This window comes from Denticeps clupeoides, chromosome 8 (genome assembly GCF_900700375.1).
Source record: "Denticeps clupeoides chromosome 8, fDenClu1.1, whole genome shotgun sequence".
Taxonomy (NCBI): domain Eukaryota; kingdom Metazoa; phylum Chordata; class Actinopteri; order Clupeiformes; family Denticipitidae; genus Denticeps; species Denticeps clupeoides.
This window is the reverse complement of record NC_041714.1, coordinates 16,608,257-16,623,590: the sequence shown is the minus strand read 5'-3', so window position 1 is coordinate 16,623,590 and position 15,334 is coordinate 16,608,257. Positions and strand designations below refer to the sequence as shown.

At 43.1% G+C, this 15,334-nt stretch overlaps 1 protein-coding gene across 4 annotated transcripts in view; it reads left to right on the top strand.

Moving 5' to 3' along the window:
* The window catches only part of nrg3a (neuregulin 3a), a 232,488-nt gene extending 217,645 nt beyond the window's left edge, over positions 1 to 14,843 (top strand). Inside the window, exons 7-9 of one of the 4 annotated variants that reach the window (XM_028989422.1) lie at positions 3,583 to 3,683; positions 6,137 to 6,319; positions 11,157 to 14,843. In XM_028989422.1, the coding sequence (XP_028845255.1) occupies positions 3,583 to 3,683; positions 6,137 to 6,319; positions 11,157 to 11,709 (837 nt within the window). In that variant the 3' untranslated portion in view covers positions 11,710 to 14,843. Of the gene's footprint in view, positions 1 to 3,582; positions 3,684 to 6,133; positions 6,320 to 11,156 lie in introns of all 4 variants that reach the window. The other 3 variants (XM_028989424.1, XM_028989421.1, XM_028989423.1) reach the window with 3 other exon arrangements.
* The last annotated feature ends 491 nt before the right edge of the window (positions 14,844 to 15,334 follow it).

The following is a 15,334-nucleotide window of genomic DNA, read 5'->3' as shown; positions in this document are numbered from 1 at the left end:
TTCCACTGTGTCACATAGATATAATCTCCAGCAGGATCATACCAGTACATGCTAAAAACACTGGGAATCAGGACTACACAGGTATATTTTTTTATCTCATCAGAAAATAAAACTTTGTCCCGGGACATTTTGAAGGCAAACTTTTTTAAGCCCTTCTTTGGCATTTGCCATCTTATGTTTATTGGGATGCAATCAGCATCAGTACAAACAGTTTTTGTCACATAATCCTCTGCCATTTTAAGATGCTTTCTTACTGTGTCCAGCATTTGGGCCAGTGGCGTGCCTGCGAGAGGCCTTTCTTGTGCAGTTCAACAACCATGCCACCTTCAAAGACAGACAAGCTTTTCCCTTAGCAAATAGGAGGTAATGACAGTGTGAATTCGTGGCAAAAAGTGACGTGCAGATTGTGCTTTTTATAGGATACGGCACTAAAGTTGACCAACAACCTATTCAACATGTAATGCTTTTTTACGAATATTTCCTTCAACCTTCTTTTATTATTTTTTTTTATTTCTACTTACATTATGATCTACCAGCACACGTGTAATGCCGACCAAAATCAGTTTTAAAATACTAAGTCTAACATTGAGTCGGTGCTCTATTGCCACCTTTCCCACTTTCATCTGTCACACAGTGGTTCTCAGTATTGCCTCCATAAGCTCCTATGCATTCCAGGCCTTTATTTCAACCTTAAAGTTGATTTATTGACCATCTTGTGATGCTTGCAGCTGTATGTTGGTAGAAACAAATTAAATTACGTTAATGGATATTACAAATGATTTGGGGCAAATGCCAAAGCAGAATTATATATATATATTTATTTATTTATTTATTTATTTATTTATTTGTTTGTTTGTTTATTTATTTATTTATTTTATTTTATTTTTTTTTTTCCTTTAGAGAAATGAAAACCAAGAGCAGATTTGGAGGGTCCTCCTCTAGCATCCCCTAGTCACAAAATTGAGCCGCGTACGACAGTGTTGATGATCAGAGCTGTCTCGATGTGTTTACAGCACTCCTCTGTAATGTATTTACTGTAATTTTCGGGTTCAAGGACACGTTAGCTTTAACGAGAGCCATCCAGAGTTAATTAACGTTTGAGCCGCAGCTCCCTCTAAATCAAACTTCTGCCAGCAGGCGAACTTAACAGCAGCGGCTTCTTAAAGGTTTTGCTTGTCATGCAGCAAATTAATTTGTGTTCAGTGGCAGTTTTAATACTAATTAGCGGTTATTTTTAGCGACTCCAGCCAATTTCGGAGTGAAGCCAGGGGGAACCAAGAGGGTGACTGACAACTGACAGGCAAGGGAGTTTCGGCTCAGAGGGAGAATTTTGTTGTGAGGGATTAAGATCCTTTTCCGGGATTAAAGATGCCGGTGAGACGCGTACATTGTTGGCTTTCTGTCGGAGGCTTTGCCAGTCTCCAAAGCCAAGTGTTTGTAAAAGCACAGCAAGACGGCAGGAAATTGAACAGAAGCGCGATGACAGGCAGCCAAGGCGGGGAAGGCACAAATACGACTAGGGACTCCTAAAGCGGCGTGCTGTTCCCAAACCTTTCCAAATTCCACTCCATGTAAACCAGTACCTTGAGACGTGTAATTTTTCTCAATTTAAACAGATAATTGATCACAAGTAAATCAAGAAAGAGCTCATACTGCAATGTAATGGTTTATTTACTGACTAAACATATTATAACTATTATTATTCTGTTATTGTTATTAGTTTCAATAACAGATTTGTCTACATTAGTTTCCACAGGGGGCACCAGCCCATCTCAGGGCACATTATTATTTTTCTTGTTACTGTAATTATTATTTAATAATATTAGCAGTATACAAGATGTGGAGTTGTTGAGGTCAGCAGCAGAAGGTCAGCAGTTTGAATAGGGCGAATAGGAGTGGTCTGGAACCGTTGTAGGTTGTGAAGAAATGTGCTCTCTGTTCGAGTGTGTGATTTGTACGTTTGATTTGAATGCTTAGATTTCCGCTCTGTGTGGTTTGTCTTCTCTTAGAAGGCTGAGTATGCCATTTTTACATTCATCAAATAACGGAGTGCGAAACTGCACATTTGAAACCAGACATTTTAACTTTAAACTCTCTGATGTGTGTTAATACACGAACATGCACTCCTGTCAGATTATGTGGCCCGTTTGGGCTCTCTCTTTCACTCTATGACACGTCCGTTATATACATCAGTTTTCTGTGCTTGCTCTCATTGTGAACCTGTCAGGAACTCAGCGCCACCCGGTCATTAAATGTGCTGTAGAACAGAATTTTCAATCCCGGCTTCATTTATTCATGACTGTGCGTTACATCCGAACAAAGCGTCATGGCTACAGTGCTGGAGGCAGAGGGGTCGACCTTTCCCGCTCTTTCCCTGGACCTGGAAGAATTTTTGCAGCCGCCAGCGTCACTCCGGCCATTTGCCGGCCATCGCAACACTCCATCCTCTCAGTGCAACACCGGTCTCTCACAGCTCAATGAACGGCCAGTCTGCATCTCCAATGTTTGCCATGCCACGCCATATTTGCTTTGCAAGAGTTATATTTAATTTTTTATGTACACTAGAGAAAAGAAAAGAAAACCAAAGAAACATTTATGGAGAAAAAGGTTAATGTTATAACCTTCCCTTTTTCCTGCTACATGTCTTTTTCTTTTTCAAATGTCATAGTTACGTAACAAATCTCTTTTTTCCTTTGCTTTGTAAACGGTGCCTTTTGTTGCCAATTTATTCTCACCCTCTCAATCAGGAGGCTTCGGCTGTCAAATTTCATTGGACTCTAATGGCGTTGGGGAGCGAATGTGACATGAGCGAATTTCGCCACCTGTTTTCAATCCCTCTGCAAAGCACAGAGGGGGTGAAGACGTGGAGGCGAAAGGCACCGTTGGCTGGAATGACATTTAAATTTCTCTCCACGTCTCATTGTGGAGACGCGGTGGCCTTCACAGTGCAGGAAGTGCAGACGTGATTACACAGACCTGAAAATATTATAGGCCATCGTGTTGTCCTCTTGTACCCAAGAATTAACATCTTAATGCACAAATGACGTTAGTGTGGCAGGGTGGTGCGCCTTGATTATAGTCATTTAGAGTGAGAATGCATTAGAACATTGTGGTGAAAATCCAAAAATGTAAAAGGATTATAGAATTGGTATTGCTATTTTGGCTCATGTGCATGACTTTTTATATATGTCGTGTTGTCTTGTTTTTAAGTCTCTATTATAATGTTCATAATATTGTGCTATGTATTTTATTGTATTGTGTTGCTGGACGAGCCAATAAGCATACTTGGCAGAGAAGCGATTCTGACATTTTTCCTGCATTTGAGCCAAATGTCATTTGAATACACAAGAGCTTTTCCATGATTTTTGCCAGATATAATGTCTTATATTCATCCATCCTTATTCTAAAAGTATTTATGAATCACAGTACCACCAATGCCAAGGTCATGCTATAAAATCTAAGAGCCCCCTCGGGCAGCAGCATTCTATTGCTGTACTTGGAAAAATAACTTTTTTTGTGATCTTATGCACAACTGCACATTTCTTGATATGTCAATATATGTTTTTGTTTTTTTCTCTACAGTATCCCAAAGGCAGCAGACCGTGCTCATCTCACGGTGGAACCACGTGTGACTCCCACCTTCCCAGCCAGTCCAGATGCTGTTCAGCGGGACGACATCACAGGTGTGTATGACAGTACAACAGAAACCTGCTGCTGTCCGCCGCACGTTTAATGGCCAATATCTCCCGCTGCAGCACACACCCGCCACGGGGGTAATGGTTCCATGCACACTGGTTGAATGTGCCTTCTGGTGACACGTGAGAGGAAACGAGGATGGGAGGGGAAAAAAATTTCATCTTTATTACTGTGCGGCCAGCGCTAATTGCAAATTTATTGAATGTCGAAAAAGAATGGGTGTGATTTGAATGATGACGAATGTGTTAATATGCACAGTGGCTTAATGAGGGCTTCCACTACTGCCTTTGTGAGTGTATGGATTACTCAGAATCTTTTGGTTAACCGTTTTTTTACTATTACTATTCTTTTATCTTTCTGTTTTTGAAGCCACTCCCCCAGCTCAGTCTCTGCGATCTCTCTCTCTTGTGTAACTCACTGCAAAGCCGTTTGCTGAACTCAGTAACCTCTAAGGAAATAATGAAGGCCTTGCTAAAAAATAGTATTAGCAAGTGTGGAGACAGGTAGTTGAGCCTAGTGGGTGACTGTGGCAAGCGGCTCTGACCCGTAAAGGTTCAAATCCCACTTACAACCACTCAGTCCATGAGAAAGTCACTGACAAGACCCTGGGTCCCTGCAATTAGTGAATTTAAGTTTCTCTCTCTATTTTTATTATAATATACTTACATGCTTGTTACAATGGGAATAAGACCTCTACACACAAATACAATTTTGGAGCATTAATAGGTCAAATTTAAAGAAGAATAAATGAAACACTTCTAGAACTTTGAGTCATTCGGTCAGCCCTAACTCAGACTAATCAAGGAAAGGGAAAATCTCCATCTCAGCCATATATTTCAAAAGTGACGTGCAGCACAGAGCACAGTGCACACAATGTGTCCTCTGCTTTTAACTCATGACCTTTGGTGAGCAGGGTACAACCATGAAAGCTTTTGCGGTTCAGGACGCAACCTTCCGATTACGGGTCCGTTTTCCTACCAGCTTGGCAACCACTAGGTCACAACCGCCCCAACAACTTCAAAAACTTAGGTCTGTGCACAGAAGGATAAACTAAACTTATAGTTTAATCATAAAAAAAAATTATTTGCAGGTTTGCAGCTGCCGGCCAGGTTTTTATTAACTACAATGAAGATGAATAGACCTCACATTTTAACTGGGTTGGTGAGATCTATACTTATGGATGCTTTTATGAAAACGAATTAAAAATAACACTAAGACGAAGTACTCTGAGATGTGCTCTAGTGGCCCTATCCAGCAGTTTGTATTCACAGGTTATTTATTTTTTCTTTTTTAACTCTTCCCGTTCCTTTAAATACACAGCATGTCATTTTTTTATTTCTTCGTTCAGGCTCAGTCATGCAGGCATGCTCTGTGATGGCTCCTAATTTGTTTGCAGACAGTCTCTGCCCCCCGACCGGCAGTTACGTCTTCAAAGGATCATCACAGTCAGACTTGATTGCGCTTGTCTGAGCTTAAAGAAGGATTTAGATATGAGCTGAATTGCGGCTCTCTGGGAGTCGCATCCACGAGTCGGGCCTCCCCGCTGCCATATGCACTAACTTCCGCAAAGCCCCTCGGAGCTCAAATCCATGAATATGTTCCAATCATTTAACACGGATTCATTGCCTTTTTAGACAGTAGTTGTCTATAATCATGTCTGAAAGTTTACTGGTCACTGGAGAGAGTACAGGAAGTTCAGCACAGTTCTCTGCATCTGGAGAGATTGGTCCATGTCCATGTCAATCAACCAACCAAACCGTGCCGCATCCACACACGGAGTGCAGGACAGCCTGGAAAAATGTGCTCAGTGACAGCAGAAACCTGGTTTAATTGAGTGGAAAGCTGAACCCCCCCCCACCCCCACCCCCCCCCCCCCACCCTCCCCCCCCCACCCCCCTCCGAGTTAGAATGACACTGAACACGGGTTGCGGCTCGATGGCCTGTCTGCAGAGGTGTGTTCGACTCCCCGTGTCTTCAGATAGCGCTGTGGCAGAATCGCGGCTCTGGTTGTTAGGGCTGGCTGAGGAAATTGCTCGGCATTAGAGAGGAATGGGGCAAAGGGATGGGGTGCACCATGGTGTTCTCATTAAAAATAATTTTTACTACTACTACTGCTTAATAGGCTTTGCTATGCATACCAATTAGTTTTAAAAAACACTTTTTTTTTTTTTTTCCATGGTTTGTGGCACCCCCTGGATGGATGGCACCCCTAGCATTTGTCTATATTTACTATGTAATGGGTTAGCACTGTCTGTCTGTATTCACATATTCACATTATTATTTTCCCACAGGCCAATCAAAATATTTTTCGAAAATGTATTGATGTCCCTGTTTATCAGGGCAAGTGGACTGAATCTTGGTTACTGTAATGATGTAACAATGATGTTAAGGATAAACTAGCATGGCTATGAGGTGAAATGATCATTACATGTTTCAGAAGTGGGTCCCTGTCTCACAGTCCTGACCAGAGAAGTCGAACTGGCTCTAGGATAGCCCCCCGCAAGACTCCACCCATTTCCAGGGGGAGGCTAAATCCCATTGGAGGGCAGAAAGACTCCGGTCCAGCCTACCATCACCTCCAGGAAGTGGAGTCATCTGAACGAGATATGGAATCAGTAAATGGGTAAAATTAAATTTTTCTTCAAATGTTTCCTCACATGAACATTTAAGGCATCGAAACATGCAAACATCTGCATGTTTTTAATCAAAACACTAGTGCTGACCAGATCTGGTGTTACACATATGTTTTATGTTAAAGACATAAAAGTGTAATATTTGGTTCATTGAATACTTGCAATATTTGCAATACTGTGGTCTGTAGCAGTCGCTAAAGCATTTCACTGCATATTATATCGCTGTCATGGCCAACACGCCTCCAGCCCGCTAGAGGGCGCCTCACCAGCCTGGGAGACGACGACCCGGAAGAGGAAATGGAAGCGGGCGGTGGCAAGTATAAAAGTGAGGTAACCCCAAGGAGACATGCCCACTCTTTGAATGAGTTTATTCGCCAGAGACGCTAGCTCTCTCACCCATGCCCCAAATTAATTGTGATTCCTGAAATACGACCCCGACCGGAACTTCCTGGCTACGACCTCTGCCTGCCCCTGACCTTGAACCTACCTGGCCCATCGGTTAAGATGGGATTCCATGCTCCCCTACCTTCCTGCCGCCCAAGACCTACTCCCGTCCAGTCCAAGATCCCGGCCCATCCTGAAACCCGCCGTCTTCCGGTTCTCCTCTGGCCCGGTCCTTCCCAAAGATCCCGAACTGACTCCCCGCTGCGTTGCAGCGCATCCATTGCGTCCTCATTCCTCACCGGCCAGGCGCCCCCGGTCCTCCTGCCCTGCTCGCCCAGTGTCCTCTACCGCCCACACCCATAGTATGTCTGCAAGTACGTCATCGAATTCCCCCTGTGACAACTGCGTATGACTATGTGTGTGACAGAATAAAATTTGAATTTGATCCTGGGACCCTACGTCTTCCACCCACTAATACCAGATGGGCTATGGTCCTACGGGGTTTGTGTGGCCACTTAAAGCCTAAACTTATAGTCAGCATTTAAAATGGTACCAAAATAAATGTGAAAAGAGTCCATTCTTTTATTTTGTGGTTGAACACATAAAACTAGACTGTATAATGAGAGCAGGCGACGGTGCTCAGTGTCTCCGTCACTCCGTCCCTGACAGCTTTCATCCGTGATTTATAGATCCACCTGTAGTCTTTAAACAGGAAGCTGCAGAGTCGGGTCCCTGGGCGATGCCTCTCACATCTAGAACCTATGTTTCAGCAACAGAACAGCCCCATCAGTTTGTGGATTTTGATTTGCATTTTTTGTTTTGCTTTCAGCACCAGTGGGAGGGTTTTTAAATTATTCGTTATCCCTGTTTTTTTTTTTTATTCATGGTCTTTGCACAGGAAAACATGGGGCGGGATTATGAATGTGATGACACTGTGAAACCGTGTTACCTGGCAGAATGGAAAGCTCGCTGCACTGCATGATGGGCCGTTTCCTTGTTATTGTTGGTGTTAATGGTGGCTCTGTTCTAGTTGCAGTGTTTCCTGGGTGTGCCAGGCTGTTTTGCACCATCAGGCAGCTCCCTCTCCGTTTTAATGAAGCTCCAGGGCCAGAAACGGGAGGGAACAGACGGGGGCTGGGGGATGCAGGGTTGCGGCGGCGCCGCCGCCACTCGTGCACCAGGCCAGTAAAAATGACAGTATCATAGCCAATTAAACTGTCAGTGATATACCAGCACAACATGTGCTCCTGGAACAGAAACAAGGCGGGGCATTATCGGCATGGTTCAGCACCACCACGCGCCACCCGGGCAATGGGGCCACGGGTGGTCCCACCCGGGGTCCGACCTTGTCAGGGGAAAAAATGATAATAAAATAAGTACTGAGTGCTGAGACTGAACTGTTTCTGGATTATGCAGACGGGTGCAGGAAAATCCCTGAGGTTGCCATGGAGACCAGCCCGGATGGGAGCAGAGGGAGTGTGAGAGCGAAAGGAGGTGGGAGGGAGAGAGCAAGGGAAGGAGAAACCAGGATAGAAAGGGAGATTGAATAAAAGAAGAAATAAACTCTCTGTTTTGCATTTCAGAATAAAACCATGGAAGAAGTGAGACGTGTGGAATTCTAAGTTGTCGGAAAAGCTGTTAACGTTCAGGAAGGTCTCAGACTCAGTTTCTGCTCTTATTTTTAGACAAAGGGGACCCCTGAAGTGAAATTTAAAGGGTGTCCCGTACCATAGTCAAAGGGAATAATGCGCTGTGAGGTTATCTCACATGTCGTGTGCACTCCGGCTCCTCAGACCCTCAAACCTGACCCACTGCACTCTTCTTTTCCATCAGCCCGCCTGGCGGATTCACACAGCACAATCCCTCATTAGGTTTGAGGAAAGCAGTGAAGAGCTGTGCTTGTTAAGTCTTACTGTCTTTCTCCTTATTTGTCATCATGTATTAAGTCCCCCTTGGAAATCCGTGCTCCTTTGAAAGGTCCCTTTTGTTCTCTGCAGTGCATCATGGGACAGAGGTTCAAACAAGTGTCATTCTGGCTGTGAATATTTTTAAGACCATTTGAGAACAAGTTTGAGTCGCCTCAAGGTCAGCTCGCTAGGTCCAGTCATCGGTAGTTTACCTCTGTGACCAGCAGGTCAGTAAAAGTCTATCACTGCTGTGGAGAAATTATCAACTCATTCAGCAGGGCTCTTTATTAGATTCCTGGATATTATAAAACACTTGCATTTTCAAAGTCTCATTAATGGAACATTCTGCAGCACAACTGGTCCTTAAGGGCGGGGATCATGGATGATACCCAGCATGCAACTGTTGTTACTCTGCAAGAGGTTAGTTTTATAAAAAGAGTAGAAAAGATGAGAATCACAGAACCTGTGATGTTCTGGTTCCCTGGTTCATACAAGGGTTCATGGTTCACTAGTCAACTATCACCCTGACAGCGCCCCTTTTTTGTTTACTTACTAATGTTTGCTAAGATCATCAATCCCTTGATCATTTATGCATTTCTGTCATGCCAAAGGGGAAAGGAGAGGAAAAACGAATGCTCGGGGGATGCAATAGGAACGCAATGCACAGAGAAAAACACAAAGGAAGAGAACCAAGCCACTGTGCCACTCATTGAACAAGGGGGAAGGTTCTTCTCAGGGGCAGTGGTGGCCTAGTGGGTAAGGAAGCAGACCCATAATCAGAAGTTTGCTGGTTCATATACCAAACCACCAAGGTGACCCTGAGCAAACACTGCGGGAGCCTTTCATGGCTGCCCACTGCTCACCAAGGGTGATGGGTTAAAAACAGAGGACACATTTCGTTGTGTGCACCGTGTGCTGTGCTGCTGTGTTTCACAATCACTTCACTTTCACTGCTTGCAGTCAATCAGTATGTGCTCACAGTTCATGGGACCTGGGAAGGGAGTGTCAAGGAACCCACAACCCAGGTAATGCCAAGTGCACACTACAGGACTGTGACTTACCAAGGAGCCTGGTCTAACATTTTTTAGACCAGTTTGGCCAAGTAAGTTATATAAAATTGTCACAGCCATGCAAACTCCGCCCTCCATGACACGCTCCCTTGAGTATTAGGGTCTGTATCTGTGTCACTTGTAGCCTGGGACTAATAAAAACCATTGTGGGAAAATGGATCATCATAACTCTTATTTTTATCTTATCTTCCTTTAAGGTACACTGGGTACACTGATCTCATGGAGATCACACCCATCACAATGTGTTGTGTGTGATTTATGTTGCACTATTTGTAAGTTGATTATTGATGTGTATTAGATTTCTTTATATATACTACAGATAATCAGCTGTAATAGAGTGAAAATCACACCATTAGCACTTCGGTCTGAGACGATTCCTCAGCCCCAAATAATTACTCGTCCCTCGATGCCTATCTCTGCAAACAGGAGGGGAGGGGAGGGATGCATTGTGTTCAACAAGCAGTGCTGGGGGGTGCTTTATGGGGGATTATATTTTCATCATAAAAAATGATAAATCTGCACTCCTCCTCCACACATATAAATGACTATTAATTGGGGGTCCGATCGAGTTGCGGTTAATCATAACCCACAGCTGTCCATTAAAACAAACAGCCTCTGTCGCAGTGGACAGCACGATGCATTGCATGAAGGTGCCGGGCCATCTGATTAACTGACGCTAAAAGGCCTCATCAAATGAGCCGCATTCTTTCTTTGTTTCATCCTGACCATAAAAAGAACATGGAATAATGCAATTCAAGCCTCTCTGCCCTAACCACACAGCAATTCAACACATTGCCTGTGTCCTGATGTGATATTTTATCTATTTATTTGTTTGTTTTTGGAGTTTGTCATGGGTTTGTCTAGGTTTTGCTTTGTGTGTGGGATTTGGCATAAATTATACAAATGTCCTTTATAATCAATCAGCTGTAGCTCATGAATGAAGCACTGATGCTCTAGAACAAAGTGTGTGACATAACTAATCTGATTTAATTTATTGTAGACATCTTACTAAAAAAACTATTTGAATTATGTAGCAAGCGTAATAAGAAATTATGTATCTTTAAGAAGTAAATTTAAAAAAAAGAAAAGAGCAGCCCACTGTAAACGCTGTTAAATACTGATGCAAAGATAGCAGACAGCCTTTCTTAGAATTAAATGTTTGTGGTAGTAGCCTAATGGGTAACACACTCGACTATGAACCAGAAGACCCAGGTTCAAATTCCACTTACTACCATTGTGTCCCTGAGCAAGGCACTTAACGCTAGGTTGCTCCAGGGGGGGAACTGTCACTGTAACTACTGATTGTAAATTGCTCTGGATTAGGGCATCTGAAGAATGCTGTAAATGTAAATGTTTATTGGGAATTACAGTACTTAATTGCCAACTAGACCAAATACACAGATTATACTGGATAGTGGCATGAAAAATGTAATTGTTTCTTTTTTGTGTGTTTCTGTGTGTTTTAGGCATATTTCAGACGGTGGGAGTGACTTACGACAGGATTCATTTCTCAATATGCAACCATCATTGATTGGCTCTGAGATGGATGTCCACTCCTGCCACCAGGACCCCAAACATGTACGACTTATCAAGGGTTTGCCAGCCTACCGCACCTGCTCTGTACCCATCATCCCATCCGTCCAGGGCAACCGGGACGACTCTTCCTATATGCAAACATCCACGGTGGATAGTAGTGGCAGTTGCAGCATCACGGTGAGAGAGGTCACGTTGGCCAGACGGCCGTCACCCCAGACAGCGCTGTCACCGCCGACAGGCTCTGCCTCTACAAAGGTGGCGCTGCTGCTGGAGGAAGCCCAGGACCAGCTCAGGGCTCTAGCCCACACCCACAGGAAACAGGATGACCATGGGGGCGCTGTTCCCCAGGTGGCGAGAGAGACTGTTTGCGTCCTGTTGTCTAGCGGGGCAAGCGTAGGGGGAGTGGCCTTAAGCGGACCCACCGAGACTCAGCTGCTGAGTCCAAGAGACGTGCGAAAAGGCCTTGCCCAACCGTGCCAATGAAAAGACAGTCAATCAAAATCTGTCCCTCGTGTCTTGAAAAACCCTTGTCTGCAGATGGCGCAGCCCCGAACAAAACACACACACACACACACACTGACGAGAGTTCGAAGTGCGGCTCAAAACTCAGTGTAAAGTACAGGAGAGTGACAGTGGAAAATAATCAAAAGATGAATTATTTATATGCATTTATTTAACTGGAAGCTTCTCCTTAGGAAAAAAATACAAAACCAAATAGTCTGTCATCTTCATGGTGTTTTTAATTGTAAAAAAGATTAAATATATATAGAAAAAAAGATATATATGGATTTAACTATTTGAAAATTGAGAGGGAAAGATGTTGAACACCAGAATGATTTAAATTATAATTTTTATTATTTTTTTTACAAATCTTGCAAATCTTTCAGGCTTGTAGCACGGTTCTAAAGGGAAAAAATGGACACTTGATTGAAACATTCCACTCCATGTTGGCTACCTGTGCTTTGTCCACCCAGCCAAGGAATAGATCTCTTCTTGCTTTGGAATTACCCTCATCCTGCTACAGACTGAAGTGCAGCCAATGGGAGACTCTTACGAGATTGCAGGCGACGAGGCCACGCCCACTATCCCCCATCCGTGGATCAGTATGGCACCCAGGTTCCTTGTTTTTTGTAATGCAGACCGTGTGTTTTCTCATTCACTGTTCTCATATTTTTTGGGCATGGATGGGCATCTGAAGAGTCTCCGCTGTGAGAATTCTGAGGGAACACAAACACACACACACACACACACACATGCACACTCTTTCAGTACCTCATTCTTAACGGAGCTCTGGTGAGAAGGAACACTACGCCGGGGCCACGGGCCGAACTCGTCAGTGTTTACTTTCTGTTCTTGTTTCTGTTCTTGTTCCTTTTTTTTTCTTGGTGAACAATCTACTGATGACTGGAGGGAGGAAGCAATGACCAGATACAAACAAAAAAAATCTACAAAACAATTCTCCCAATTGTCTCTATGGACCGGGAAAAAAAAAATCATTTCTGTTTTTGAATTCACAACCAAACGTTGGATTTTTTTTTTCTTCGTGGATAAAAGATTTGTTATTTTCTGTTTTATAAATATACATATATCTATAAATATATAAACACAATAGAAGTATTGAAATATTGTTGCCCTCTCCCCCCCTTTGTCCAACCTGGGCCCAGGGTTGTGCATGCTGAAGATACCTGTTGTCTAACACCATGAAAGGTGCAGAGTCACGGCGGAGATGACCAGGGTTAAAGTGGGAGTTCAGTCTTCTTAATGCCGAGGGATGGGCGGAGTCAGGCGTTCTGGTGCCAGCTTGACCTTGCGTCGCAGAATTTCCACAGTCTGCATGTTTCACGTGATCAACGTGTCACTGTGCTCGCACTGGTATTGTGTTGTGGGAGCTGGTGAGCATGTGACATGATGGGAATGATGGGATTTATTTTCGAATGTGTGTTAATATAAAAATATACAATATGCTAGTCCTCCAGAAAGACCCATTTTCTTCTTCTTCCTCGGCGTCTGAAAGCTGCTTGGCAAACGCCCCGAGTACTGGCTGTGCATGGTTGGGATATGGAAGATGGGGCTGATACCAGATAGATAAGAGGGCCTCTTGATCCTCAGCTATCGTTTACTGGCAGAAAGTACGAATCCAAGTGCCACCCTGGCTCTCCACTTTCGAGCATTGTATCTTCACCTTTCAAAACGTTCAGGTAATTTTTTTTTTTTTTTTTTGTTAAAAGTGTGGAATGTACTGTTCATGTCCACAGACACGGCAAACAAGGTGAAATCGTGCTGCAGGAAGAGAATTCGCCACACCTCATTTCCATTTGAAAAGAAAAGTCTGTTTTTTTCTTTCTCTCGCCCTCCGTTCGAGTTTATTTGATGGAGAGTGGTGAGGCGCAGGGAACACTTAATCCTTGGTGAAGATTTTTGAACCCGAGGATGAGTAAACCTCCCCCATATCGCTGATCTTCCTTTGGAGGAGAGCTCTGACAAAGCCTCTTAACTCATCTTTACCTGAGACTAAATTAAAAAATATATATAATCACGAATCTTCCATCTCGCCTGGTATGTCCCTATCAACCACATTAATCTGGCAGTTTGACATTCCCACCGCAACAGCCTTGTATAGAGTATGTATGAGTGGATGTGCACTTCTTCACTTTCATCCCCGTGCTACATGTCTGCCAGGTTGTTGGAATCATGTGTTTTTCATAGATTTCTCCTGGGTTTTTGGTTTCAAATACAAAGAAAACGCAATGTAAAGGAACCCAGAACTTCGACTTCACTCCTTTTGAGAATCTTTGAAGAGTTTGGCTGTTGTCAGCGCAGACCTGACTAGAATGTTGCTTTTAATCATTAAAAGTTGAATTTTGAGGGGTAGAAAATGCAGAAAATGTTAAAAGATCTGCAGCCTACAGCACTGTTCATGTAAGTGAAAATAATGTTCTACAGTGGCCAGTTGATATTTCAAAAAACAGATTCAATTTGCTAATATTAACATTTATTGTCCATTAAAAGGAAAAAATTAAACACAAATCAACAGATCTAGATTTATTGTATACATTTGTAAATATTTGAGTCCCAATTATGTGAAAACGGGGTTAATTTGACCAGTTAATCAGCTGACCATTGCATTTTTTTATGATGTAGGTGTTGAAACATGTGATTTCATTGAACTTGCTTCAGCTTTTAATTGCATTTTGACATCGTTATAAGAGTTGAACAGCCACTTCAATACCACGCGCGTTCGGGTGCTGCATGGTGGGAATTTATTGATCAAACGAGGATTAAAAGGACATCAGTGCATCACGGTCAAGCACAATGATGAGTGTGTAATGTGAAAAAAAAAGTCTGTGGAAATGACTGCACGCAAGGTCTCCTCTGCCAATAACCCCACACGCTTTCTTCATCCCCGTGAGATGTCTCAGAGAGGAAATTCTCACCAGATCTTATGTCGTGTGCAATGTCATTAAAGTATAATGAAAATTGAGTGGGAGAACTGCAGGTTCCTTATTGCATTCATGGCAGTGACTAATTAATATTTTACTATTGCCCTCTCAAACAAAATACTGGGAAAAAATTTTTTGTTCACTTTATTTATTTTTTTATTTTTCAATAAAGAGTCTTCAGTGTTGAACAAAAGCATAACTGTGATACTGTGTTGATATTGTAATATTTCAGAAATAAGAAGGGTGTCAGGAAAATTGGTAATCATTCCAGTTAAAAGAATGTTATATTATATTCAGATTCAAGATTTTTATTTGTCACGTCCATAGTTTTACCAGTACAACACACACTGAAATGCATCTTGAACAGCTCTATTTTTTTGACTGTGCATAGCTAGAAGATAAATTAAGTTAAAAGGGAAATGTAAAAATGAAGGATCACCCTCTGTAGGGCTTTGCGATCCTGGACACAGCTGTTACCAAACCAGGAAGTAAGGTTCTGTGTCAGGATGCTCTCCACAGCACCAGAAAGTCTTTAGGATGGCTGGAGACACCCTGAACTTCCTCAGCTGTCTCAGGTGGTACAGGCGCTGTCTATCGCTTTGGGGCTGAACCTGGATGTGCTAAGACCATTACAGGTCCTCTGAGACGTGGACACCCAGGTACTGAAA